We start from the raw sequence: 27,342 nt of genomic DNA on the forward strand, positions 1-27,342 counted from the left end.
TTCTATTTATTTCTAGATTTATGCCCTGAAGTAGTCACTTAACCTCTCTTAGATTCAATTTTTCCCATCTATAAAATGGAACTATTTTTAATATCTCTTACCTTCCTTACTAAATGAAACAATAAATATAAAGTGTTTATCAAAGTATCTGAAATATAAAAAATTTCAGTACAACACATTTTTACACAATGTTGAGCTTTGCCCTGTTCTTTTTATTTGTTTACTTGATTGGTTTTATCTTAATACAACATTTGTTAATTTGTTTTCAAATATGGTCTGCTTCATATTTAAATACAAGAATGAAACTTAACATTTTGTTTTTGCAAAGACAGAAAAGAGAGAAATTGCCACTTTTTCAGCTTCCCAACTTATCCTCTAATATGGCTCAGAAACTCAACTGACTTACAAAAAGAGAAAATGAATTCACTTTCACTGGAAGGACATCTACTATTCCAGGTCATCAGCCTGTTTTATGCCATTTCCTTCTTCATTCTAGAAATCTTCCACAGCTGACTTTATTCTGATGAAGCTTAGAATTTTAACCCAATTCTCTTCCCATTTTTCACAGTCCCAGTGTGCTTGCTGGCAGAAAGAAATAAAACTAAGCAGTCTTTGAAATGGTCTCATGGAATTCACACTAGAGGCACAAACAAATAGGATCAGGTATCTATTGCTTTGGGAAGGATGGTAATGGAAACAGTGCTTCAATTCATAGAAAAATGTCAACAAAGCCGATGGCTGAGAATCCACTGTTCCTCTATCCCTCACACAACATATTCTTGCATATTTATGACAGAACTAAAGAATTCCAAATATGAAAATGCACTAAATTGTTTCCAATCAAATATGTAAATAACTGTTGAGCTCACATTGCGAGAACCATAATGGATACTACTTAGTATAAACTTGAAACATAAAACAGTGGCCAGTGACAATTAGTTAGCCTCAATGGCTTTTTCATCATTACCTGGGCTACCCTTCATGAATGACACAAATACATGATGAAAGTATTCCACAAAACAACAACAATGATAACAATAAATCCTAGAACACTGCTCTATCCCCCACTCAACAACAAAGAGTTGGTGATTAGCAAATGTTTATTTAATGAATAAATAAATATATAAAGGGAACTGGTTTGATCCAATAATTTCTAATGCCCCCTCTATTAGTAGAAAGTAGGCAGATCTGATGACTGATCGATACTGGATGTTAGAGCCAGCAGAACACATAAGGAGGAAAAACAACAACAAAAATATATAGATTGAAGATGGCAGGTAGATTTCTATAGAGCTCTTCAGAATTTAGAAAAATCTTTCCCAACTGTCATCTCTACCTCATTACATATACCTCATGAATACCAGATTTAGGGCAAAGTTGGACAGTTTAGGATTCTTAATAGCCTCTCAGGACCACAAGAGTCCCAATCAAGGACCACCTAGGGATCGCACCAGGGAGGGATGGCATCTGGGCACTAACACACACACCAACGGATCACCTTATGATTAAAACAGGGCTCTACCGAAGTTGGTATCACCTCCCCCAATGCCTTGATGGCAGCAAAAGCTGAATGAAAACAAAGAACACAACATAAAGCTAGAAGTGAGCCTAGGAGATTTGGATTCTCATAAACTTCCAGGGCCTGCAGGGAATTTGCTACAGCAAGAGCATCATCATGAAAACAATAATCAACAAGTATAAATCATTTATGAGAATAAGCACAAACTTGTTTTGTTGTTGTTGATATTGCTGGAGACACTGAAACATTAATACTAAATTATGCAACACTCATTATAAGACCTGTTAATCTTACTTATTTATGTGTCTTGTAAACCTCTATAATATATATTTTCCACAAAACCAAAGGTAGAGCACTAAACTGGATGTCAAGAGCCAAGGGACTATATACACGTATATGCACACATTCTATGATTCCACACACCATATCTATCTACACATCCATACACACACACACACACACACAAACACACACACACACACCACAGCCCCTGCTTAGTTAGCACAATGTTTTGCTCCCATACGTATGTCAATTTTATTTGGGGTTAGGAGAGTTCACTTGGATTTAAATTCACAGTCTTCATTCCTAAGCCATGCATCAAAAGTGACAGCAATAAGCTCTTTAAACTACCCTTAATATGAGTACAAAAAAATACAAATATATTGGTTGTGTAAAATTCTGAAACCCATTTGACTTCTTACATCCAGAATGACTTTTTTTAAAGCATGAATTTAATCATGTGAATTCCCCAAACTCTTTTTCTTTCCCTAAAATATATTCTAATTCTTTTAATACGAGTTTTAGTATGACTTTTCATCTTCATAATCTGACCTCTGCTTACCTAATAGGTAATCCTGGTCCCTTAAACTTTTTGCTCCAATCCTTTCTATAGCTCTCTGAGACTGTCATTCTTTCTCTTACTTCTGGATCTTTGATGATGCCATTCTTTTTGCCCAGAAGATTTTCTACCTTTGTTACCCAGTCTAATACTGCTTCTCCTTTAGGTCCAACCTGGGACTTTCCTGTCTGAATTAGGTTCCCCTTTTCTATCTTCCAGTAGCAATATGTAGACTTAATCACAATCTGCCTTTAATGTCTGTCCTTCTGTCTCTATCCCCTACTAGACCACTTGAGGGAAAAGACCACATTTTGATCACTATTATACTCTTAGCACCTAGTGCTTAGCATATAGTAAGTGCTCAATAAATATTTATCAAATAACTGAATGGGGAGCAAGAAGCCAGGTGAGTACCAACAACTGTGGGTGGTATCCGGGCAAACCATCAGGTATGAATTAACTCTGGTCTAAAGCTTTATTCATATTAAAAGTACCCTAGCCTCCAGTCACTATACCTAGATTCAAAGCCCAGCTCAGGCCCTGATTATTTACCTACGAAAAGTTCCTATCCCACATCTCTGAGCCGAAAACATTCTTCAAATGGTCACACGTGATGACACATGACTTGGCTTCACATACCCACCTCATTTGTCTCTTCGGAGAAAGCCTGCAGAATGTCCGTCTGCCTGGTGTAGTTGCCATTGGCGTCCTGCAGACCCTGCAGGATGCGCTCCCGCAGGACCAGCACCGAGACTCGGAGCTGATGCCAGAGGAGCTGCACGGCGTGGATGTCCACAATCACATTGACCGAGTAGGACAGCAGCTTCAGGGAGAACTCTGTTTCAAGGAGGGCATGGATTTGCTCAACATGATCAGAAATATCTTCGCAAATGTCCTGTAAAGAAAAACAAAATACATGAAGGCTATTTTCCCTTAACCTAGGGACAGTGGCAGCAGGGGGTGGGAGGGGTGGGGGGGGTGATAAAAAAAAGTCACTCCTTCACTGAACACCAATTGCCAGGGCCAACAGGTCTGGTAAACTGCGGGTTGGGTAACTTGCCTTTATTTTTTTTTAATTTTTTAAATTATTTTTTAAATTGCTTTTTAAATATAAGTTATTGTCAAGTTAGCTAACATACAGTGTATACAGTGTGCTCTTGGTTTCGGGGGTAGATTCCCGTGATTCATTGCTTACATACAACACCCAGTGCTCATTCCAACAAGTGCCCTCCTCAATGCCCATCACCCATTTTCCTCTCCCCCACCCTCCCCCATCAGCCCTCACTTTGTTCTCTGTATTTGAGTTTCTTATGGTTTGCCTCCCTCCCTCTCTGTTTGTAACTATTTCCCCCCCTTCCCTTTCCCCATGGTCTTCTGTTAAGTTTCTCAAGTTCCACATATGAGGGAAAACATATGATACCCGTCTTTCTCTGACTGACTTATTTCACTTAGCATTATACCCTCCAGTTCCATCCATGTTGTTGCAAATGGAAGGATTTTACTCTTTCTCATTGCCAAGTAGTATTCAATCATATATATAAAACACATCTTCTTTATCCATTCATCAGTTGATGGACATTTTTTTTAATGTTTACTTTTTTTTTTTAATTTTTTTTTCAACGTTTATTTATTTTTTTGGGACAGAGAGAGACAGAGCATGAACGGGGAAGGGGCAGAGAGAGAGGGAGACACAGAACCGGAAACAGGCTCCAGGCTCTGAGCCATCAGCCCAGAGCCTGACGCGGGGCTCGAACTCACGGACCGCGAGATCGTGACCTGGCTGAAGTCGGACGCTTAACCGACTGCGCCACCCAGGCGCCCCTAATGTTTACTTTTGAAAGAGAGCGACAGAGCATGAGCAGTGGAGAGGCATAGAGAAAGGGAGACGCAGAATCCAAAGCAGACTCCAGGCTCTGAGCTGTCAGCACAGAGCCCGACGCGGGGCTCGAACCCACAAACTGTGAGCTCATGACCTGAACTGAAGTCGGATGCTTAACGGACTGAGCCACCCAGGTGCCCCCATTGATGGTCATTTAACTTGCCTTTATTTAATATCAGATACATAGCTGCAGGCTGTATTCTTGGCCACTGGACCTTCAGTACATGCAGGTAAGTTGATCTTTTTCTAAACCACAAAAAATGCTACTGTTCTTTCAGATTCAATTCTTTCAGATTGAAAGTTCAGCCAAGGTAAGAGGTCACCTCACAAATCCGCTCTCTATTCTCTTTAGTTACTGTTTGTTTGTGATCCTGGCAAGGGAGCCAACAGCTGATCTCTTTGCTAGTGGCGAGTTCCACTGAGCACACAGTGTTTCAGGAGAGAGGCATCATCCAGACAGGTAGCAGGGAGAAACATGGGCTAGAATGTGCACTTCATAGGAACACCCAACCATGCTCAAGAAGCCATGGGGTTTTTGGGGCGCCTGGGTGGCGCAGTCGGTTAAGCGTCCGACTTCAGCCAGGTCACGATCTCGCGGTCCGGGAGTTCGAGCCCCGCGTCGGGCTCTGGGCTGATGGCTCGGAGCCTGGAGCCTGCTTCCGATTCTGTGTGTCCCTCTCTCTCTGCCCCTCCCCCGTTCATGCTCTGTCTCTCTCTGTCCCAAAAATAAAAATAAACGTTGAAAAAAAAAAATTTAAAAAAAGAAGCCATGGGGTTTTTGATGTAAGGGACAATTGTCACATTCCCAAAAGAACAGATTTTCATCTTTAAATTCATAATGAGTATCTAAATTTCAACCCACACTTTGTAATCAGAATCACTCTTTTTTAAAACCTTTTTATTTGATTATAGTTGACACACAATGTCACATTAGTTTCAGGTATGCAACATAGTGATTCAAATTCTCTAAACTTTATGCTATGCTCCCTGCAAGTATAGCTACCATCTGTCACCATACAACACTATTACAATATCATTGACTTATTCCCTTTGCTGTGCCTTTTATCCCTATGATACTTATTCATTCCATAAGTGGAAGCCTGTATCTCCCACTCTTCTTCCCCCATTTTGTCCATCCCCCATCCTCCCCTTCGCTCTGGAAACCATCAATTTATTCTCTATATTTATAGTTCTGACAGAGAAAGAAAGTCAGAAAAATTCCAAGGACAAAAAAGACAAAATACGGCTGTGTTTTTAAGACCTGGACATTTTAAATAAAAACATTACTAAATCAAAGTTTCAATCTCCTCCACGCATACTATTAGGTAGGCAGATTTGGTGCCGGATAGGTCACTTGTCCTCACAATTTCCCAAATTTCAATTGTGCTGTCAGAGGCTGGCAGCACAAAATGGGTAGCATCAATGGTAATATTTACTCGAGCAATTCGAGTCCATTAAGCATCAAAAGGATGAACATGTCAGCTAAAGTACTCAGCGACTCATGTTTAGTTATGCATCAGTGATTTTTTTAAATGGGACTTTTATTTATGATTTTTATTAAGGCTAAAATGTAGGATAACATTTGAGGTCTGAGCCCTATCATGACTATCCAAACAGTCAGTCTAGCTGGAAACATAACTTTTCAATTTCATATAATTCAATTACTCGTTTTTAAAGAAAAACTAAAATGGAATCTGTATTTAATGTGTAATAGTAGGCAAAAAAAATCTATTGAAGAATGACATAAAATTGTGCTGAATTTTTAATAAAAATTATTGTAAAACTCCAATAAGTGCTCCAATATTATTTCTTGAAACTCAAGAACTAATTGGTGATACTTATGTAAATTGGTGGTAATAATTTGAAATAGATTAAAAGTTTAAACAGACTTTGGAATCCTAATTAGGTAAAGTTCTGACTAATGTGGCCCATGAGCACATGCAGTCCAAAAAAGATTTGGTGCAAAAATCACATTACCTCATCAACCAGTACATGGAAACCACTCAAAGCCAGATTAGCCAGTCTCTGCTGGCCTTCAGCACATCAGGGCAGGCCTCTAACTGCTATCATCAAATAGTCCATATTGCCTGGGATCTCAACAGATGCCTCCTTGGAGCATTTACTCCAGTTATTTCCCACACTTCTTATTCTTGATACCTCAACCACCACCCCAGAGTAAATGTCCTGTATCCTTTGCCCTCTTAGGATGCTCATTTCCATGTAGTACTGTGTTACCTTGGGGAACTCCCTTCCTCCCACTGCTGATCTCTTACAAACACTGTGCACTTTCCTGGCTAATACTTCCAGTCCATTGTATAAGAAATTCTCCATATTTTTCACAGAATAGTACATGTATCTCCTGCTCTTACCCAAACGTGACTCTGTCCTGGGTTCCTGCTTCCCCCACTGCTATCCCATTGAAGTCTGTTCCTTCTCCCAGCCCTCACCTGAGAGATGGGGGAAGGGCAAGCCTCACTGCTTCTTTACACTTTCTGATCATTACTCTTTTGCCCTCATACTAACACCCTTTGTTTCTACTAGGTGTCTACTCTCTGCTATGCCTTCCCATCTTCCTTCTTCATTGCTATTACCTATATTCTCTTGCACTCCTCACACTGAAGAACGCATGTGGCTCAGTTTTCCTCTTCCTATTGAGCAGACCATTACCTGAGGTAATGTTTACACTGATGAACCAACCAACACCCTTGCCTCAAGTTTCCTTTACTCTACAACCCTTAAGACCTTCATGACTACTCCATTAGGACAACTCTGCCATATCTCTATTCTGGACCTTGTCACCACTCTACCTGTGGAATAATATCAGAAAGTCTCCTATGCCCCCAAACTCTCTTTGTCTTTTTCACTCCCATTCTCCCACTACAGGTGTTCTCCAACCTCATCTAGGCCACCAGCCCCCTCCACCCCTTTTTCTCATCAACCACCCCCTCCTGCAAAGCCTCTATAGTGATCACTTCAACCACTCCCTTGGCAGTATTTTCCACTTTCTCACATTCTTGATTTCCTCACTTGGATTTGTTAATATCAGTCTCCTGGGCCCTACTATGATCCTGCCGATTCAGAATACATTATATACCTAGGACAGGAAAAGGTTTGGGTAACTATTATGCCATCTGCTCAGAATAGCCAAAGAGTCATTTCTCAACCACCCCACTTCCACCTTCCCATATAATATGTTATATACAGTCTTGGCACCATCAAAACAACATGCCATCACTCCTCTTACACATCATTTGGTTCCTTCATGATGAATGTAGGAATTTAGTCAGACCCAGGCCATGGTCAAGATTGCCAGGCAACTATCCAGGGGAAACAATGTATAAGGGGCACTAAAGCATCAACGGTGCCAGTTAACTAAGGTCTTCACACCCTCCTCCTTACATATCTGTGAAATAGAAATTACCCCCGTTCCTACAGAAACAGATGGGCCCTGAGAGAAAGAAACACTGTCCCCACAAGAGCTCACCTCTCTCTATTGAGTATTTTGGCAATGTGCACATGCAGTGTCTGCTGAAATTCTGAAACTAAATAATGCATGGCATGGTACAACTTTCTGGGGTCTATTCATTTATTTAATCATTTGTATGCCCTCTACTCTGTCACCAGGTGTCTGGTTTGACAAAATTACATGCACACACAAACTGTAGAACAAGAATTCCAGATGTATGTGTAGGTGTGTGTGTGTGTGTGTGTGTGTGTGTGTGTGTGTGTGTGTGAAAGTATGTACACCCTCCCCCAAACATAAAATTATACTTGGAATATTTGATGAGAGGTTTGTTGAGAGAAATAACTGAGTGATTCTGAATCTGTACATACTTTTTAATGATATAAAATCTGCTTTCCTCTGTCCCTCTACATAAATGTCAATCAAACATTTAAAGAATAATCAGTTTGAAGCTTCTAAGCCTTAGACCCTTAACTATTGCCAATTTGCCATACGTTTATATGAAAGAAGCTGAATATTATTGACATTCTGTTTATTTTAATGCAGTCAGATAACTAGGTATTAGAAACTTTTAAAAAGGATTTGCTAAATGGCTTCCTTCCAGCAGAGACTGTTTGGAATTAAAAGGCTCTGAGAGATCTGACCTGTTGGAGGCCCTGTGGGCACTAAATTAGCAAGGTGAAGAGGAAGCATTTGAGGTGGGGTCGGGGGGAGTGGAGGGTCAGACCAGAGCCCCACTGATGCATATAAGGAATCACTAGTGTTCGGCCTTGACTGGACATGTGACTCAAGTAGATAGCAACTGGAGACTGGACTCAACTCACATGGCCAAACTGCTCAGCATATAACAAACTTTTGAGCACTGCAGTGCTACTTGCTAGGAAAAAAGTTAGTAATTTTAGATTCACAGATTTTTAGGAATACAAAAAGAAACAATCCCTTCTGGTTCAGGACTGTACACACACACACACACACACACACACACACGTCTTAAAGATGTATAAGCAAAAATATTTCTCTCCATCTGCTTACTGAGAGCATTAACACTAACATTAACATTATACAATTAGAGATGTCAAATTTAACATGGCAATGACTGGTTAAGCTGATTTAGTGACTAAAATTCATAACAAATGTTAATGTTTGATTTCAGGTTCTTTCCTATTTCTATAGAGGGTGTTAGTAGGCAGAAACCTGAGTGTCTGTAAAGGAGATAAGATCAAGAAGGGGATGAGGACGTTGAAGACTGTATGAGTGACAGCCATGGAACCCTTTCCAGATTCAAAGGGAGAGATGGTTCCCAAATATGCCTCACTTGGGACAAGGTGACCATGGACAGACCCACCAGTCCAGACTTCTATCACTCTAAAACCCCAAATTCAGTCTCTTTCCCTTAAAGGCAGCTCTCATCCCTTGTATGCCATGTCCACAGAGAGCTAGAGGACTCTGGGACTGTGTGGAGGTAGGAGAAAAGCAGATCCAGAGAAAGGCAGCAAAGGATACCAAGACAAACCATTAACCTTCAGAAGTTTGCCTGTCTTGTTCTCTTATGAACAAATGAAAAAAAATCATCTAACTTCCTATGAATATGGTGAAAAAAATGCTGTTTCATATAATTTGTGAAGATTTTATCATCATCATCATCATAATGTAGCTTCATTTCCAGAGTATATATTTTGGTTGATGAATGTTCTCCCCAACTAGTCGATTGGTTCCCCAGCACCTCTTCATATAATTAGTGACTATCAGTAAGTTTGGCACTCAAGAATTTTGACAATCAGGATCTTACTTCAACATACTGACAATAAACAAAAACTTGAGTAGATAGAATTGTTTAGTTTTACTTTTCAATATCATCAATTGGTATCAATTGCTTTAGCTACACAAAAGCTCCCATGACTCTACATCAATATATTATTCCCTTACATCTTTTCCTCTGAGAAAAGATATTCTCCATCAAGCCCATTTAGTTGACTCGATCAACAGATGTCTCAAAGAATAACAAAATTTTAAGTTTAGGGTAGTTTTTAAATGTTCTTGTTCAAACAATAACATTTGTTTTTAGAGATCCTTAAATTGTCCCTGGAACGACCCATAATTATTAAGGATAGAAGAATAATGTCTTTAGAAATCAGTCACTTCTGTTTTTTCAGTGAATGTGCTGGGGATATAAAGTTGAATAAGGCCAGGGCTTGCCCCCCTACCCCAGAGTTCCTTGCCTGGTAGGAAGGAGCATGTAACCAGAAGCCATAGTTGGGAAGATAAGTATTCACAGAGGGTACACAAATGAGGAGGAAATGACTGTGCCCAAGGAGGCAAGGAGGAAAGGGACAAGAAAGCTTTTCTAAGGAAGTAAAGTTTGGGTCTTCAAGGAGACCAGGAAGGTGAGGTGGAGAAGGGCATTCCAGGGAGAAGATGTCAATGTGGTCGCCCAGGGTTTGGCACTGATTTTTCTTAGTCATGGCATATTAGACACAACTCATAAAAGAACACAATTTATTTCATCAAAATATAAAACTTCTACTCTGTGAAAGGTATTTTTAAGGAAAAGATAAGTTACTGGGAAAATATTTGCAAATCACCTATTCAATAAAGGATTTATATCCAGAATACCCTAACTCCCTCTGATCTATGGGAGATATGTTCAAGATCCCCAGTGTATGCCTGAAACAAAAGATCATACTGAAATCTATATATACTCTGTTTTCCCCCTATATATACATACCATGATACATATACATGATAAAGTTTAATTTATAACTTAGGCACAGTAAGAAATTAATAACTAATAATAAAATAGAACAATAGTAACAATGTACTGTAATAAAGGTTATATGAATATGGCCTCTTTCTCTCTCCCTCTCTTTCAAAATATCTTATTGTACAGTTCTCACCCTTCTTCTTCCTATGATGTGAGGTGATAAAACACCTATGTGATGAGATGAAGTGAGGTGAATGACATAGGCATTGTGATGTAGCATCAGGCTACTATTGACCTTTTGACGATATGTCAGAAGGAGGATCATCTGCTTCCAGACTACTATTGAGCACAGATAAGTGGGAGCTACTATATATAAAGAATTATCAAAACTCACAGTAAGAAAAAACCCAATATAATTACACCATGGGCAAAGACTTGGACAAACGCTTGACCTAAGTGGGTATAATGATGGTAAAAAAGCACATGAAAAAGAACTTTCAGCCTCATCTAGCCATTAGAGAAATGCGAATTAAAACCACAGTGAGATACCTGTATACATGTATACTTGTATACATTTTTTAAATGGATACAATAAAAAATACCAAGTGCTCAGAAGTGCCAGAGCAACTGACACTCTCCTACACTGCTAGTGGAATGCAAAAGGGTGCAGGCACTCTGGAAAACAGTTTAGCCGTTTCCTATGAAGTTAGACATACGCTTACCATATAACCCAGCAATCCCACTCCTGAGTGTTTGCCTTAGAGAGATAAAAACTTAGGCACATACAAAAAAGAAAAGAAGCTACTCATAATCACCAAAACCTAAATGTCCTTCAGTGGTAAATAGATAAACAAATTACAATTATGGCACGTCTATATAATACACAACAAGTAGGGGAAAAACTATTGATACATGTAACAATTTGTATAAATCTCAAAGGCATTATGCTAAGTGAAAGAAGCCGGTCTCAAAAGATTGCATGCTATATAATTTCATTTATACGACATTCTCTGAAGAAAATTATAGTGATGAAGAATACATTAGTGGTTTCCAGGCACTGGGATTGGGAGAGCATGACTATAAACTGAGAGCATAGGGGAGTTTTGGGGTGATAGAATTGTTCTGTATTCTGACTGTGGAGATGGTCATATGAATCTCCAAATGGGTTAAAATTTGTAGAACCGTACAAAAAAGAACTGTACCAAAAAGAAAGTCAATGTTGCCGTATGATCATTTTTAAAATAATGAAAGAAAAGAAAACCAGTTTATAGTCTCTTAGTAAAATGCATATAAAAATTAATTTCGGGTCACACATTCCCTTCAGATTCTTGGAAATTACAAAGAGCACACTCATTACACGGCACTATTATCTACATCCCTGATTCCACAACTTCCACATTATTCCCTGGCAAGTATAAAAGAAAATGAGACTGATCTAGAGCCCATCTCAAAGTGAACTAAACCAAATGGCAGTGGTTAACAATATATCTTCAAAGTTGCATCAAGACTTTTTCCTTAGACATGACTGTGTTAACGTGGGAAAGTGACGTTCTTCATTTTGTTTAATCCACACACAGCACCACAGTAGTCTCTGTGGCATTCAATTACTCACAGAATATGATGCATTGAATACATTATGTTGCCAACTGCCCGCTTTACTCAACCTTCTTGACACCTGTGGTCTCAGAATTGCAGCTGCTGCCACCTGTCTGAAACAGGAATCTCCTGTGGTTACTGAAGCAGCTCACGTAAACACTGACCTGAGGCTGGAGTTTACAATAAACTCCAGCTGGTTGGGTGCTTTTATTTTATTTTATTTTTTAATTTTATTTTTTGATTTATTAACTTATTTTGAGAGAGAGAGCATGAGTGGGAAGAGGGACAGAGAGAGAGAGAGGGAGAGAGAGTCCCAAGCAGGCTGCACTGCCAGCGGGGCCTGAACCCACGAACTGTGAGATCATGACCTGAGCCTAAATCAAGAGTCAGACACTTAAGCAACTGAGCTACCCAGGCACCCCTGGGTGTTTTTCTTTTAATTTACTTGTGTGTTTACGTAAGAGAGTTGTGTGTTTATGTGTGTTTATGTTTATTCTTTTTTGTGTGTAGGATTGTTGTATATTTTTCAGTTGTATCTTATCCTTTCTAGATAGAGTACTGATATGTATTTAACCAGTATGTTCAGTTTCCACTAGCATGGGAGAAAGATGAGGATACCTTTCATGGCAGTGCTCTAATGGCTTCAGCTTCTGCTACTTGTCCCTGGGAAGGGATCTGTTTGCTGTCTCACCATAAGGCCACCATGCCCCTTCTCAACCATTCTCAAGACATCTTGAAGGTTTTCTTGTGAAAGTACAAGTATCCATGGACCAACATTCTTCCAAAGGGTCCCAAAGTGTCAATCTCCAGGCTCTGTGTGTATTTTTGGAAGGAAATCCACCCTTCCTACAACTTCCTCGCCCAGGTACCAAAGCATTACTAGGCACCTCAGTTTCATGAAGTCCCATTAATACAGTCCTTCCCACTTCTTTCTGCTTCTTGCTTTGCCCCACATGCAATCCCCAAACGAGAAAACACAGCAAATCCCCCCAATACCTACAATCTGCCTCTCCATAGGAACAAACAGTAATTGGCAGGGACTTCTCCATTCATCTACAACCCCAAATAGTGTTCTCTTTTTCTTTTCTGCTAAAAGTAATTTCACTGTTTCCCTTAAAACATTCCTGACTTATATTTGTGTAACTGTGGGACACATTCAAATGTCTTTTCTAAGAAATTGTGAATTAAAGCATGCTTTTTAAAGGGTAGTCAGGTCTCACTTCCACTTCCAATGTTTTCCTAACAGAGTTTCAAAATTCTTGAATCTTCATCTTAGCCAGCACGGACCACTACATTTAGAAAAATGTAAATTACATTTTTGAACTACAGTTATAAAATGTTTTCTTAATCTAAAGTCACTAAGACTAGAATTAAATATCAAGAGGCAGGGCACATGGGTGGCTCGGTTCGTTAAGCATCCAACTTCAGCTCAGGTCATGATCTCACAGCTTGTGGATTCAAGCCCCATGTCAGGCTATGTGCTGACAGCTCAGAGCCTGGATCCTGCTTCAGATCCTGTGCCTCCCTCTCTCTCTGCCCCTCCCCTGCTCACACTCTGTCTCTCTCTTTCTCAAAAATAAGCATTAAGAATTTTTTTAAATATCAAGAGGCATTTTCTATACATATTTTAGTCTTACTGCAAAACGCCATGTCATCCTGACTGCTCATTTTGTTTATTAGCAATTGTAGATATGCCCACTGTATGTGTGTGTGTGTTCACTCACTAGAAAAAAAAAACTGAGAGGAGACTCCTACCTAATACATGGGCTTTTATTTTAAAGTGCAGATCAAGGGAACACTACAGTCACTTGGTTTAAAAACAAGAAAAAGAAAACCTCATATGTGCCTATCCCTGTGAAAGTGAGCCATTTGAACTGAACCTTGCAATTTTATATTAAAAACTTCCTATTGCAGAGTATTAGTGTCATCTTCAGTTGACTTTCAAAGCTGTGCTTTCTCCAAAAAACAGACAGATATTCCTATGACAAGGTATTTTATTTCCCCAAATTAGACTTCTCCCTCTTTTTTCCCTTCCTCGAGTAAATATACTTTAAAAAAAAATGTTTATTTATTTTTGAGAGAGAGCATGAGCAGGGGAGGGGCATGGGGGGGGCAGGGGCAGTACAGAGGATCCAAAGCAGGCTCTGTGCTTACAGCAGAGAGCCCAATGCAGGGCTCAAACCTAGGAGCCCTGAGATTATGACCTGAGCCAAAGTCTGACGCTTAACCCACTGAGCCACCCAGGCACCCCACAAATATACTTTCTTAGTGGTCCTGGTTTCTTCTTTATCATATCATTTCTTCTTTATCATATCATATCTCCTATCTTTATCATATTAGAATGGCCGTGGTGGGAGGGAGGGAGGGGTCCTGAGACTTTTTATGGTCATCACAGTACATACTTCTCTCCAGAGTTTGAAGAACTTATGGCTGCAAATAGTTGTTACCCTTTTAATTGCTACAGTTTGGAAAGTATGAGGACTGAAAGGAGATTACTTATGTGCAAATGATTTTGCTGTTATCATTAGCTATAACTCATCCATTACTCTGACCAGACTGAACCTTTCTAGATGCAGGAAATGCGTTTTAATTGTCTCTGTGTCTATCATGCCACACTGCTAGTAGCATACTGCCACACATTTGGTCAGTGTTCAGAGGATGTTTGTAGAATTCAACTGAATAGTAACTGTGTTTCACAAATCAATCCCCATAAAGTGAGGACTAGTTAGTTTAGTGTCCTCTCTTAAGTGAATCCACACTGAGTGGCGCTCAATTGGCACATGCAAGCAGCTGACACTGGATGTCAGCTGTCTTGATCAGTAAAGGGGCTGAAAAAGCATGTAGGTTGGGGAGAGTAAAGAGGATGATAGAAAGAGGAGGAAGATGGCGAATATAGACTTGGAAACCTTTACACTTCCACTCTCATATTCTGAAAGTCTCCTCTGTCTTCCGCTGATAAAGGACCAGCTGGAAGTTCTATCTGGCCATACCTGGCCACATCCAAATCTACATAGTTCTTCTTTTCATGATTTAAAATTTGTTGCTGTTGTTGTTAGTATTGTTATTTAAAAACTTCAGAGGATTCATTGATTGAAATATCACTTTTGGGGCACCTGGGTGGCTCAGTCAGTTAACCGTCTGACTTCAGCCCAGGTCATGATCTCACGGTCCTTGAGTTCGAGCCCCATGTCTGAACTGATGTCAGTTCAGAGCCTGGAGCCTGCTTAAGATTCTGTGTCTCCGTCTCTCTCTGCCCCTTCCCCACTCACACTCTATCTCTCAAAAAATGAATAAATGTTAAAAAAAATTTTTTTAGCAATATCACTTTAACTTCCTAATCTCAGGCTCTCACTTGTATGAGAGGGAAAAAACCCTTAGCAAAAAAAAGATGAGAACAAAATTGACAATTGTTATTGCACACTGGAGAAAATGTTTTAATGGGCTATTGCTTAGACACATTCACACACAGTGTTCTACATGACTCAACTACATAAAGATTCAAAATCTAAGTTCATTCATTAACGAAAATCATAGCTGTGGCCTTGACTCTAAACAGCCCATTTGGAAATTGCTTAGAAGATCTATACTTCCCACATCTTCATAGAAATGATTTCAGGTAGAAATTGACAGAGAAGTCAGTGGTGGTTCTTACACTACAGTGTGCTTGTGAATCATACAGATTCTGGGGCTGCTCCTTTGAAGAGAGATGGGACCAAGAGATATGCAGTTTCTTAAGTACAACAGAGTGGCCATGATGCCAGTGTTCTCAGCACCGCATGCTGAAAAACACTGAGACAAAGATGGGTCATCTGTCTAGTCCAGCTGATACTAAAAAGGGAACCACATGCACACCTGTTGCTACACAATCATAAAAACAAAATCTCCCAGCAGCTTGAGAGGTAGCCCACCACTGACGTTATCCAGATGTGTCTACAGTACAACTTACATTCATTTTGCCCCAGAACATGATTTCCACAACTTTTTTTACCCACTGCTGACAGTGTTATGATAAACTCTAGGTCAGCATCAAGGCTGCAGACTTGTTTAACATGCTTTTTTTTCTGTTCTTTTACACTTATAGAATGAAACAGATATGCGAAATCACACAAAAACATATAGCTTGGTAAATTATTATAAAACAAACATCCTTGTAACCAATACCCAGGTCAAAAATTTTCCAGCCATGTACCTCCTCCCCATCATAGGCCCTCTATCTCTGTGAAAGTGACCCCTATCCTGACTCACATAGCAATCACTTTCTTGCATCTCTTTCTGTTTTATTACCCAAGTATGCATTCCTAGATACTATGACTTACTTTGCCCAGTTTTTCACTTGATATGTCCTTTAAGTCTTTTTTTAATCTATAGATTCCATATATATTCCTTTTTCATACAATTTATCTGTTGAAGATCGTGGGGCATTAGACCTGCAGAGTTTCCCATAATTAGGATTTGTTGATTGCAGTCACCATGTAGATTCCTCTGTCTGCTCTACTTCCCTCAAATTGGCAGCTGAATCTTGAGGTCTAATTAGTCGTATGTTCAATTTCTTTAACAAAAGTGTAAGTACTGTTGTGTTATTTCAGCAAGAGCCTTTTAACTTTGGTTTAGCTCTTCTGTGACAGTTGATGATACCAACTATTCTGATAGTTGGTGTTCTTTGCCTCAATCTATTAATGCTTTGGAGGTTGCAAAATGATGATATTCTGTCATTTTGTTTTCATTTAATAGCTGGAATAACTTTATTAGAAGAAGCTTCCCTTTATCAACTATTTGTTTACAGTGATACAATTCACAAAGGAAAGTCAAGATAAATGCTTGATTCTTTTTGTTACTCAGTTTTCAAGATAATGAACTGCTCTTCTGTCAAATCAGAAGGTAACCAACCATTTGATTTACTTAGTATCAAATACTCATTAACTTAAACATATTTGATGAGTTTTGATCCATTACAATTCTCAATCTTATTGAAGCTCAGATTGTCCATCATTGGCCAGTGGGATCCCCTTCAACTTGACTTCAAGTTGATTGTTCTAGTTGTTTTCAATAGCTTCCTTGTCTACTTATAGACTTGTCTATATTTTGTCTTGTCTATTTATAGACTTGAAATTAGCCATTTCTCTAAAAAGCCTTGGTTTCATTTCATGGAAAAAGTTTTTCCAGACTATAATTTGTGCAATAGGGATGCTCATTACTACTGAGTTAGTCATTGTTTCTTTTTTTTTAATTAACAGAGAAAGAAATATGAAAATTTAAAAATAAAACACCTTATGAGTTCATAAGTGATATTTCCAATTCAAATTCATGACTGCACTGATTTTATCAAATATCTTCTGTACTACATCAATATCTCTTTTCTTCCACACCAAGAATCTTGGTTCTCAAGAACCAGGGGTGATAGAATTAGAATATCCCATAATTACTCATTTGTTTTATAACGTATCACACATTTGATAGTTTCAGAATATTAATACCAATACTACCCTAATACTACTACTGACACTGGCTCTGAAGCAAATGACTAAGTCAGGCATTTATGAAGATACCTGGCCAAGTGGCTATTGTTACCATAGAAGAGGGCAGGGTCACCTTTGGTTTGTCTTTAGTCTTCAAGAGAACAGAAAATACAGCCTAGTCTCATATTCACCACAGTTCAAGTTATACAGATCAAATGTTTGAGGGTTTTGTATGTTCCTTTTTCATCTTCAAGGTCTTTATAAAATGGAAAAAAGGCCTCAGTAAGAATATGTCTAAGAACCACATGACTATTAACTAGTTCTCTAGGGCAGGAAAAATACTTTGGTTTTAGAAGGCATTCACTTCGAGGCTTCTTGCCTCACCAAACTCTTCCAGTCTTTGCAGACCATCAGAGAATATGCAAAAGACAAAAATTAGAGAAGGAAGTAATCAACAATTACCAAAGAAATAGCACTATTACATGTACCATAGTGCTAGGTGTGCCACATTATATACTATTTTTCTTCTATGATGACCTATGAAAATAGGTCATCTCTTTATGCAATGGACTGTGAGAATCTTTTTATTTACCATCTCACATGGCAGAAGTTGTATAATTTACGTATTTGCTTTGTTTGTTTAGTTGTCTATAAGTCATTTTTGTCTACTTCTATGAGATCTGTCTTCCTTTGAAATTCCTATGTGTCAAGTGCTGCATTTATCTATTTTGCTTTATAGAGTACAGCACCACATGTAAAATAGATTCTTAATACATGCTGATGTTAGTGATACTGAATTCACAAACGATGAAATAGAAGCTTGAAGACAATCATGAGAAAGAATAAATGAATCACAAGCTATACCTAAATCACTTTGTATCAAGCTGAGTGTCAGAAAGTCTGAGTTCTTAGTCCTAGTATGTACTAATTACTTATGTCCCAATAACTCACTGAGCCTCAGTTTCCTCATCTATAAAAACAGTGCTGGATGGCTGATCTCTACCCTCAAGCTCCAAGGTTTTCTTTTGTTTCCTTTCTCTTTTATTTGTGTACCCTTTCCATAATGTAGAACCTGAGCTTTAGTTACCCAGAAACTTTTGTGTATCTCTGAAAACTCTGGTAAAATGACCATGATTTCTTACTAGTACTAGAATGAGCACTAGACTGGGAATCAGGATACCTGAGTCCCACTCCTGGGGACATTGGACAGTATCTCTCTGGCTCCTACAAGCAACCTGCCACAGGTTTGAAATAACAGTGCAGATCCATACCATCAGGCAGAGGAGGAAATATCTATGATTCATTCATAAGACCTCTACCTTCACACCAGGGTTAATGTTCCAAGGAGCCTCTTTGGTTGTGTGTTCCTTAGTCACCATGGTAGGCTCAGGCTATTACTCTTCCCCCATCCAATGTCCCTCCCACTCCATCCCCACCCCCTGCACACACACACACACACACACACACACACACACACACACACACAAACACATGCACACTCCTTTGAGGTTTATTTCCATCTGTCTATACCACCATAACTCTCTATTCATTTCAGTCACTTTATATTTTATTTTCTAAAAATCTACCAATGCCTTTTGGCAATTTAGATTTGCCTACCCGGGATGGGAATTTTCTAGTAGCTCTCTCAAAATTGTTGAGCACTTCAAGTTATAAGTGGCCTTACAGGTTCATTTATAAATGCTTTCTCTTGACCTATTCATAAGTACTCTTTATAGTGGGATAAAAAGGTTAAGGAGATGAAAGTCCTATTTGGGATTTCATTGCTGACTCATGATGTGACCTTGAGCTGGTCAACCTCTTTCTTAGATGCACTGTTTATATATTTAGACCACTAAAACCATGGCACAGCTTCTAAGGATGTGTTTCTATGTCTTCCTCCCCCACATAAATATCCAGAGCAACTAGCTTGGCTGTTGGTTTCTGTTTAAACACCTACAACATGCCTGTTGGGGGCTAACATTATAGACACAAGTTTTTAGATCCCTAAACTAGGGAATCTAAAGAGAATTCTAGAAAGAATCTAGAAGAGGAAATGAAACCTCATAAGATGAGAGTCCTAAGAAGTAATTTCAGGGGCCATGATTAAGACCCTGTAAATGAGGTAACAACAAATCCAAATTCTAAAGCCAAAGCCATCCATTCATATAGGGCAGATGGGAATACAAGTCATCAATTAACCTCCTGGACAGCTCCGGGTGCCTCCCACTGACCCAATTTCATTCCTAGGAATCTCTCCTAAGGCAATAATGGATTCACCTACTGAAATGCTATCACAGAATTGTTCATAATGGTGAAAAATTCTACTAACCAAAAAAAAAAAAATCAAAAGAAGGGAGATTGGTTTTTGAATCACTGTATTGTACACCTGAAACTAATACAACTAACAAAGTGTCAATATACTTGAATTTTTTTAAAAAGGAGATTGGTTTAACCTGATGTGATATTTCATATAATGAAAACATACATAGGTGCTAAAAATTATGTTGGAAAATATATTTCCTAGCATCAGATGTTCAAGACACATTGAAAAAGTAAGTTATAAAGGAGTTTTATAAAAAAAATGATAGCCACGTATACTCAGAAAGAACTCAAAAAGATGTCAAAGCTGTTTATAGTATTTTCTGTAGGTGGCAGTATTACAAATGACATTTAATGTACTATTGGCCTGTATGTTTTAAGTTTTCCCCACTAAAGATTCATTTCTTTCTTGAAAAACAAAGAAGTAAAAGTGAAAGAACAACAAAGAAGTAAAGTCAGTGTCCATAGCAAACATAGCAAAACAACAGTCAAGAAGTACAGGTCAAATTAGGCATAGTAAGTGATATAAAGTGCGATATCAAGGTGACTGAGGAAAAACAATGTCAAAGGAACAGGATCCTTAGACTCCCAGGATTCTTTTTGTAGAGAGAAATAGCTTCACTTCATCCACACCCACCAATCTCTTAGTTTGCTCTGTCAGGTGGCCAGGTGCTACCAGCCAGGTAGTAATCACTGGCTATTAAAGCTTTTAACTCTATTTGGCTTGATTAGTTTTTTTAAGTTCAGCAGATTTGAAATAAAAACATGGGTGAGGAAAAGAAAAATTCAACAAGTGAAATAAGTGGGAATGTAAATACCACTCATCCTCTCTTCCTTTTGATTGATTTGTCCTAGAGTATGGCTGGATAGATCATCAACCCTCTTCTACATTTTCATATAAACCCACCAGGGAGGGATGTTTCTAAGGACAGATTCTACCAATTGATAAAGTAAGACTTTGTTTATTTCCAGGAGTGACCTCCATACTCTAGGATTCAGAATCTTCCGCTTTCAAGCTACTCTAGCTTTTGAGTAATTATCAGAGAAGTGAAGACATCTAAAGAGAATTCAGTCCTCCCTTGAGGTTCAGTCCTTCACGATTGCCAGGGATTATTAAAATAAATAATTCTTGCTAATTGATTTATATGTTTGTTTACTTCCATCAACCCAAATAATTTGTACTGATGGATTTGTTTTTGTTCCTATGCTCATCCCTTCATCCACAGAATCAAAAAGAGGAAAATGCATACATCTAACATATTTTATGGAAAATTTAAAGCTAAGCATCAGAGCCCAAATTAAAACATAGAATTTAGCTTATATCTTAGTTTAAAAAATCCATTTTGGTATTTTGCCTGTTCCATGCTTGACTGACTCTCCATATTAGAACTACTCTTCAGCAAGCACTAGACATACAAAGCAAGACAAAAGTTATTGAATTCCAATAATGTGGTTTTAAATCTACTCTCATTGCCCTTTTCCAGAGGCCCCTTTGGGAAATAAAAATGGATCAGAATAACATATCTGACCACCAAGTGCAGCAACCATCCATTATTAATGTCCCAATGACACATCAAAATGGAGGACGAAGGATCCTTTCAAACAGTCCTGTAACCCCAACTAAGCCTCCTCAAAGGCCTTTGCATTTGAAATCAGCAACCAGCTAAGAAATAAATTCAATTTCAATTCACTTCCCAAACATCCAGATTAATTTTACCTATAAAGTCATTTTTAACCTCATTGCTTATTTGGATTGACTATAAACTTAGTGAGGAAGAACTTTCTGATTACACACACAGAATTCTATTTGTACATAACAATGAGCAGGGTTTCAGGAAGCACACAAAAGGAAAAACAGGACAATAAATGAGCTCTGAGCAAGCACAAATATCAACTGAACCTCAGGTCATTCCTTTCAACATTTAATCCATGATTAATAATCTCCTGCCTACAGGATCCTAAATCTTATGCTCCTCCACCCCTATTTAACTGCAGGCAGAAACCATCTTGTGGATGTCTAGTGAAGATTCAGGTATGTACAAGTAAGTTGATAATGAATAATAAAATTAAAGAAACAAAGGGGCAAATGAGCTGGAGATACAGACAATACGAATAATAAAAGACTACAAGGGAGATTTACAAGGATAAGATCATTTATATTGTTTCTTTATGATTTAGACCTTATCTACTTACAAAAAAAGGAGAGATTGATGGTGGCTTACAAATAGTGAAGTATACTATTAAACAAAAAAAGCAGGATGGAGAAAGATGAACAAGACATTTCAAATGAGATCATTGCTGCATTTTAGCACTCAGTGTAGATCTACGGAAGGAGGAGAAAAATGTGTGGCCATAAGTGGATGGCTGAAGAAAAAGATCTCCTGTGGGAAATTAGAGACATAAAGGAATTATCAACAGTTAATGCAAGAGGGTCACGTAGGTGATTTCTGTAAGTAGAGTGAACTAAAAACCTGGAACACCCAAGCTCAGATCTAAAGATCTCACTTTAGAACTGCATGACATCTTAATGACAATAAATCAGACTTTGAGTGGGGAAGGAAAAAACAAGATTCAGCTGAAAGAGCCCAGTGCAGAGACGCCTAGGGTGGAGAGGGCTCCATTCACATCAGAGAGAGAACACTGACAAGAAAATTCCTGAGGAAATTTATCTCTGAAACTAGTGAAAAGTGGACTCTGTGATTACACTTTCTCCATGTTGCTTGTCCACTTACACTGTATGGAGGATTTGTAATACAGGACTGCTCATACAAATGTCAAGAAGGTTCTCACATTCCAAACAGAGGGTAGAATGTGTATGGAGGACGATGCAGTCCAGAGGGACCTCTGTTCCTCCTTTCTCTCTCAGGTTGGTGCAATGGTGAAGACCACCAGTGACCCTGAGGAGACTTCTGTGTCAAAATGCCCCTGGTGTTTCATCACAGAGCAACAAAGAGTGAGGTCTTGGTTAGCTAGATTGACTATAGTAATTTCCTTCAGCCAGAGCTGACATGAAAAAATAAATGAATGCTTCTTTGAAATGGACAAACATACTGTCATTATATGTTCAGGGTGTAGAGGCCATCTTAATGTTGGAAGCAGTGAAGTGCCGAATTATAATAGCTTTCATTTGCTATAGAAAGAATAGGCTTACTTAGATGGAAAATACTGGTATAGATACAGCATAAGATCTATAAATAGGCTACATAAGTGATAGAACAAAGCCTGAAAACTATGTGAATAGAGAGCAAAATAAGTACACAAAAAATACACCAAAACATCTCTGGGGAATAGGACAGCAAGTAATTTTTTCTTCATCTATGTATCCATAAGTTGTTTATATTTTATAATTTATTATAAGGAACAGAAATGCTTTCTCAAAAAATAGTAATTTAGTGGGGTTTTTGCTGGCTTGTTTGCTCTTTGGCATATACTCAAAGATCTTGCCTTTTAAAAACAGGAGGCAGTGATGAGTGCATTCTAGCAGAAAGACATGGTTAGTAGTAATCATGGGAGAAGAGCTGTTCGGAGGTTAGGAAAAAATAACACAAAGGCTTTTGTCTAAGAGCCCTGGAGCCTAAGTGATCATCAGCGCCAGATCACCCTTTAGGTGCTCTGCCCACAAACGTCTTCCAGCCAAATCCTCACCCATGAACTCACCCCCAAAACTTCCTTTAAATGTAGCCAGAATATATTTTGTTTTTCAGACTGTGGGAGGTCAGCTGCACTGCCAGGCAGTTGCCAGTGTTTATGGAATGACAGAGATTTCCGGGAGAGGCAACTTCAACGGGAATAAAGGAGTGTCAAGTAACGTACAGCAAATGTAAATGGACACCAGGCTGGAACGACCAGCCCTCAGGAGGACTATAAAAAGCCAGAGAGTCGAAAGTCTCATCAGCAGGACTCTATTTGCCTTGGAGCCAGGCTGCGTCTGGGAGTTCTGACCACTCTGGCTGCCAAAGCGCCGGCAGTGCCCTGATGTCCCCTAAGCAGGAGGTCGGTGTCCCGGAACCACCTCCCCTCTCGGGGAAGCACCTGGAGGAAACACAGGCCAGGACAAGTGTCATTTATAACAGCACCACCTCCACTTCACTTGCACAGCCAAGGAGGGGGTCATAAAACACACTTGCGCACCACACAGACGACCAATGGAAGAATCTATTAAACTTTTTTAAAAAATTAGTTTTCAACAGAGGTAATATGAGTAGTTCATTGCAAAAAAGTTAGAAGAGACAAAAAAAAATCAGCCACAGGTGTCTACAGCCATACCACCCTGAATGCACCCTGATCTTTTAAAAAAGCCAAAAAGTAATCAGGGACCATGTCTGTCTTATTTACCACTTATCCCTAAAGCCCAAAACATTGCCTCACACAGAGTATGCCCTCAATAAACAATCACTGAAGAATAATAAATAAATCACCAATAATCCTACTCTTCATACAAAGTGGTAGACAACTTTCTATTTTGTGTTCTATACTTGTATTGTTTTTCACTCAATGGTATATCATTAATATTCTTTCATATCAGTAAATATGTTTCATAATTCTTTATGGCTGCATTGTGTTCTGTTTTATAAATATACAATATTTTTTAAACCAATCCTCTGGATGTTTGGCCTTGGAGTAAATATCATTCTCTTCAAGACACAAATACCCTATTGGTCAATCACCAAATTCTGCTGATTATTCCTTTTGTTCGAATGTTAAGAAAAAAGAATAAAGACCTTTTCTGTCTTACTTACCACTGTATCTCCAGAACCTAGTACAACTTTTTATTATCAGTAAGAATGAATGATTGATGACTCTTGTCTTTCCCCTTCTTTTGATTCCTACTTCAACTGCCCTCCTCCTTTCTGAACTATCTGCATAGCCTCTGAGCTGATTCCTTCCTCCAGTGTGTCTAACTGCCTTTCCCAAGATAATCATCGCTTACTGAATTTAATACCAACAGATGCTCCTTTAATTATGTGGTAAATTTCCCCTTTTGTTACATGAATCCCTTAGAACAACCTTAAAGGCTCTGCAATGTTGGGATAAAATCAAAAGTCTTTATTCTAGTTTATCAATGACCACCATAAAAGAATCACAGGTTGCTTTCAAATAGGAAGCTGCCTTAGCGATTTTTCACCTGGAAACCATCATTTCACATTTGAGGTAATAGAAGCTTCGAAGGTTCAGTAACTTGCCAAGGACGCATGACTAGCTAGAGGCACAGCCCCAATCTCTGGCCTTCAGGCCATGGCCTGTTCTTCAGGCCACACCGGCTAGCTCCCAGTCTACCTTGCCAGCTTCATCTCCTATCCAGATTCAGAGGAGACAGTTTCAGACTATCCCAAAATAAACCTGACTCATTCTGGCTCCTGTCTTTTGCTCACAGCATTACTGTTCCCTAAATTGTCCTTCAGTCCTGCCTCTGTATGTGATCAAATCTTTTTTCAAGGCCCTGTTCAAGCCCTGCCTCTTCTACAGTGCCTTTCACAAGCCAAGCTCAATTATTTGTCCTCTGATCTCCAACAGCATTTGCCTGCTCCACTCACTCCAGCATTTAATTATACATTGCCTTGCAATGCTAAATATTTCACGGTTGAGTGAAACAGTTCCTTCTTCTATGTAAGAAGGAAAAGGAGGGTAGAACTGGGGAAAAAAAACAAAAAACAAAAAACAAAAAACAAAAAAAAACCTACAATGTGCTGAGCCAGCCAATTACATTCTGATACTGGAACACACCATTCAATAAGCACAACCAACCAGGCATTGCATCTTGATGTTTTCCTTAACCCTTTCCTACCTTAAATGTAAACCTTTCATTTGAGGCCAGTGTTTCTGGTTTGCTAATTTTAAGGCTTTCTTCCACCTTAAAAGCAAGATTTTTTTTTTTTATACATTGAGGCACTGGATACTAAGGCCTTGGAAGGGAAGGAGGATGCTTGACTTATTTTAGTATTCCTACAAGACTACAAATTTTTGAACAAGTCTGGTTACTTTTCTGTAAGTAATTCTATAAATGCCCAAGGTTTGCCATGATATTTTCCTCTAACTGACTGACATCATTGACAAATAACAAGCAATTATTGGATAGATAGACAATACTGAGCAAGCTAGAAAGAAGATGGTTAAGAGTTTTACTTCATAACTTTGTCAAAAAAATCCACAAAACCCTTCTAATATAATGAATACCTTATGCTAGCCCCCAATGTCTCTTCCTATTCTACAACTCACAGGAAGCACTGCTTTTTACTCATGTGACTAAATATATTTTTTATTTTTCTTAAGGTCTTCCTAAGAAGTGTGTGTGTGTGTGTGTGTGTGTGTGTGTGTGTGTGTGTGTGTGGTGTTGTATGGGTATTCTTTAAGGTGAAATAACTAAAATGAGATCTACATATGAAAGACAGTTGCAAATGCCATAAAACTGTTTATTACTGATATATTATGCTGTGCTGACAGCTCAGAGCCTGGAGCCTGCTTTAGATTCTGTGTCTCCCTCTCTCTCTGCCCCTCCCCAACTTGTGCACTCTCTTTCTCTGTCTCTCAAAAATAAATAAATGTTAAAAAATTTAAAAAATAAAACACAAAAATAAATAACCCACCATGTATATTATATACTGTATGTTATTATAACTACTGTGACTGTGAAAAGGAGTATATTTATTTGCTATAAATATCTTACAACTGATTAACTAAATGGAAAAATTTGTATTTATACATCTCATAAACAAGATCTACATATACATCATGTATGTAACATAATGCCTTATACATAACACTCAATAAATATACGTTTTCAATAATTGTTCATAAAGACAGGATCAGTATTACTGATTTTTCCTTTTGCCTCAGGCTCCAATATGGCTTAACACTGCACTGTTATTGATCCTGCCTTTATTTAAAATTTTGATATTTTGTTCATCATGGATTTGTCTGCTTTAATTTTAGCTTTAAAAAATACTACATTAAAATATTATTTGTTTTGATTACTAAATTTTTTTGTCACCCTATTACATTTTGTGCCTGAGACAAGCCCTCACTTGCTTCAACCTAACCTCAGCCTGCTTTGGCTAACCCACTAGTTTGAGGAAGATCAGAGACATGAAGCAAAACCCCCAATGCTAAGCAAGGCCTATGTCAGCCACCACCAGCTAATCAACAGACATGCGAAATAAATACTGAATTGTGGAGTGGATGTTAAGCCTCAAGAGTTAACTGATAGAACAATGACAAATTAAGTATTTGGGGCTGGTGGACTATAAGAACTATGGTTATGTTATTCAAAGTTTGCTGCTTTTCTGGAAAAATTAATTAGAGCTTATAGTAGACTGTATTATTGATCTCTAATAACCAGTGCTCCTCTCTTTAAAAAGATTATGCTTCCTTGTCCCACTGATATCAGGCTTGGCCAAATGACATGCTTTGGCCAATGAAATGCGAGCCAAAAGAAGGTAGCTGGAATTTTAAGAGCCATGGAGTGGCTCTATCATCACTCTTTCCTTCTTGATTTCAGGAGACCAGCATCTCCCAGATGTAGATTCTCCTTCAGAATGGTCCTAGATGACAAAGACATTGAGCAGAGCTAAGGT

General features: G+C 38.6%; 1 protein-coding gene across 6 annotated transcripts in view; it reads right to left on the reverse strand.

Annotated features, from left to right (window-relative positions):
• Positions 1-27,342, reverse strand: part of AKAP6 (A-kinase anchoring protein 6) — a 493,633-nt gene that overhangs the window by 286,116 nt on the left and 180,175 nt on the right. For all 6 annotated transcript variants that reach the window (XM_025919741.2, XM_086709961.1, XM_086709963.1 and 3 more), the window contains one exon: positions 3,001-3,252. In XM_025919741.2, coding sequence (XP_025775526.1) covers positions 3,001-3,252 — 252 coding nt within the window. The remainder of the gene's footprint in view (positions 1-3,000; positions 3,253-27,342) is intronic.

The sequence above is a fragment of the Puma concolor genome, chromosome B3, assembly GCF_028749965.1.
Source record: "Puma concolor isolate L17-30 chromosome B3, mPumCon1.1.hap2, whole genome shotgun sequence".
NCBI lineage: Eukaryota > Metazoa > Chordata > Mammalia > Carnivora > Felidae > Puma > Puma concolor.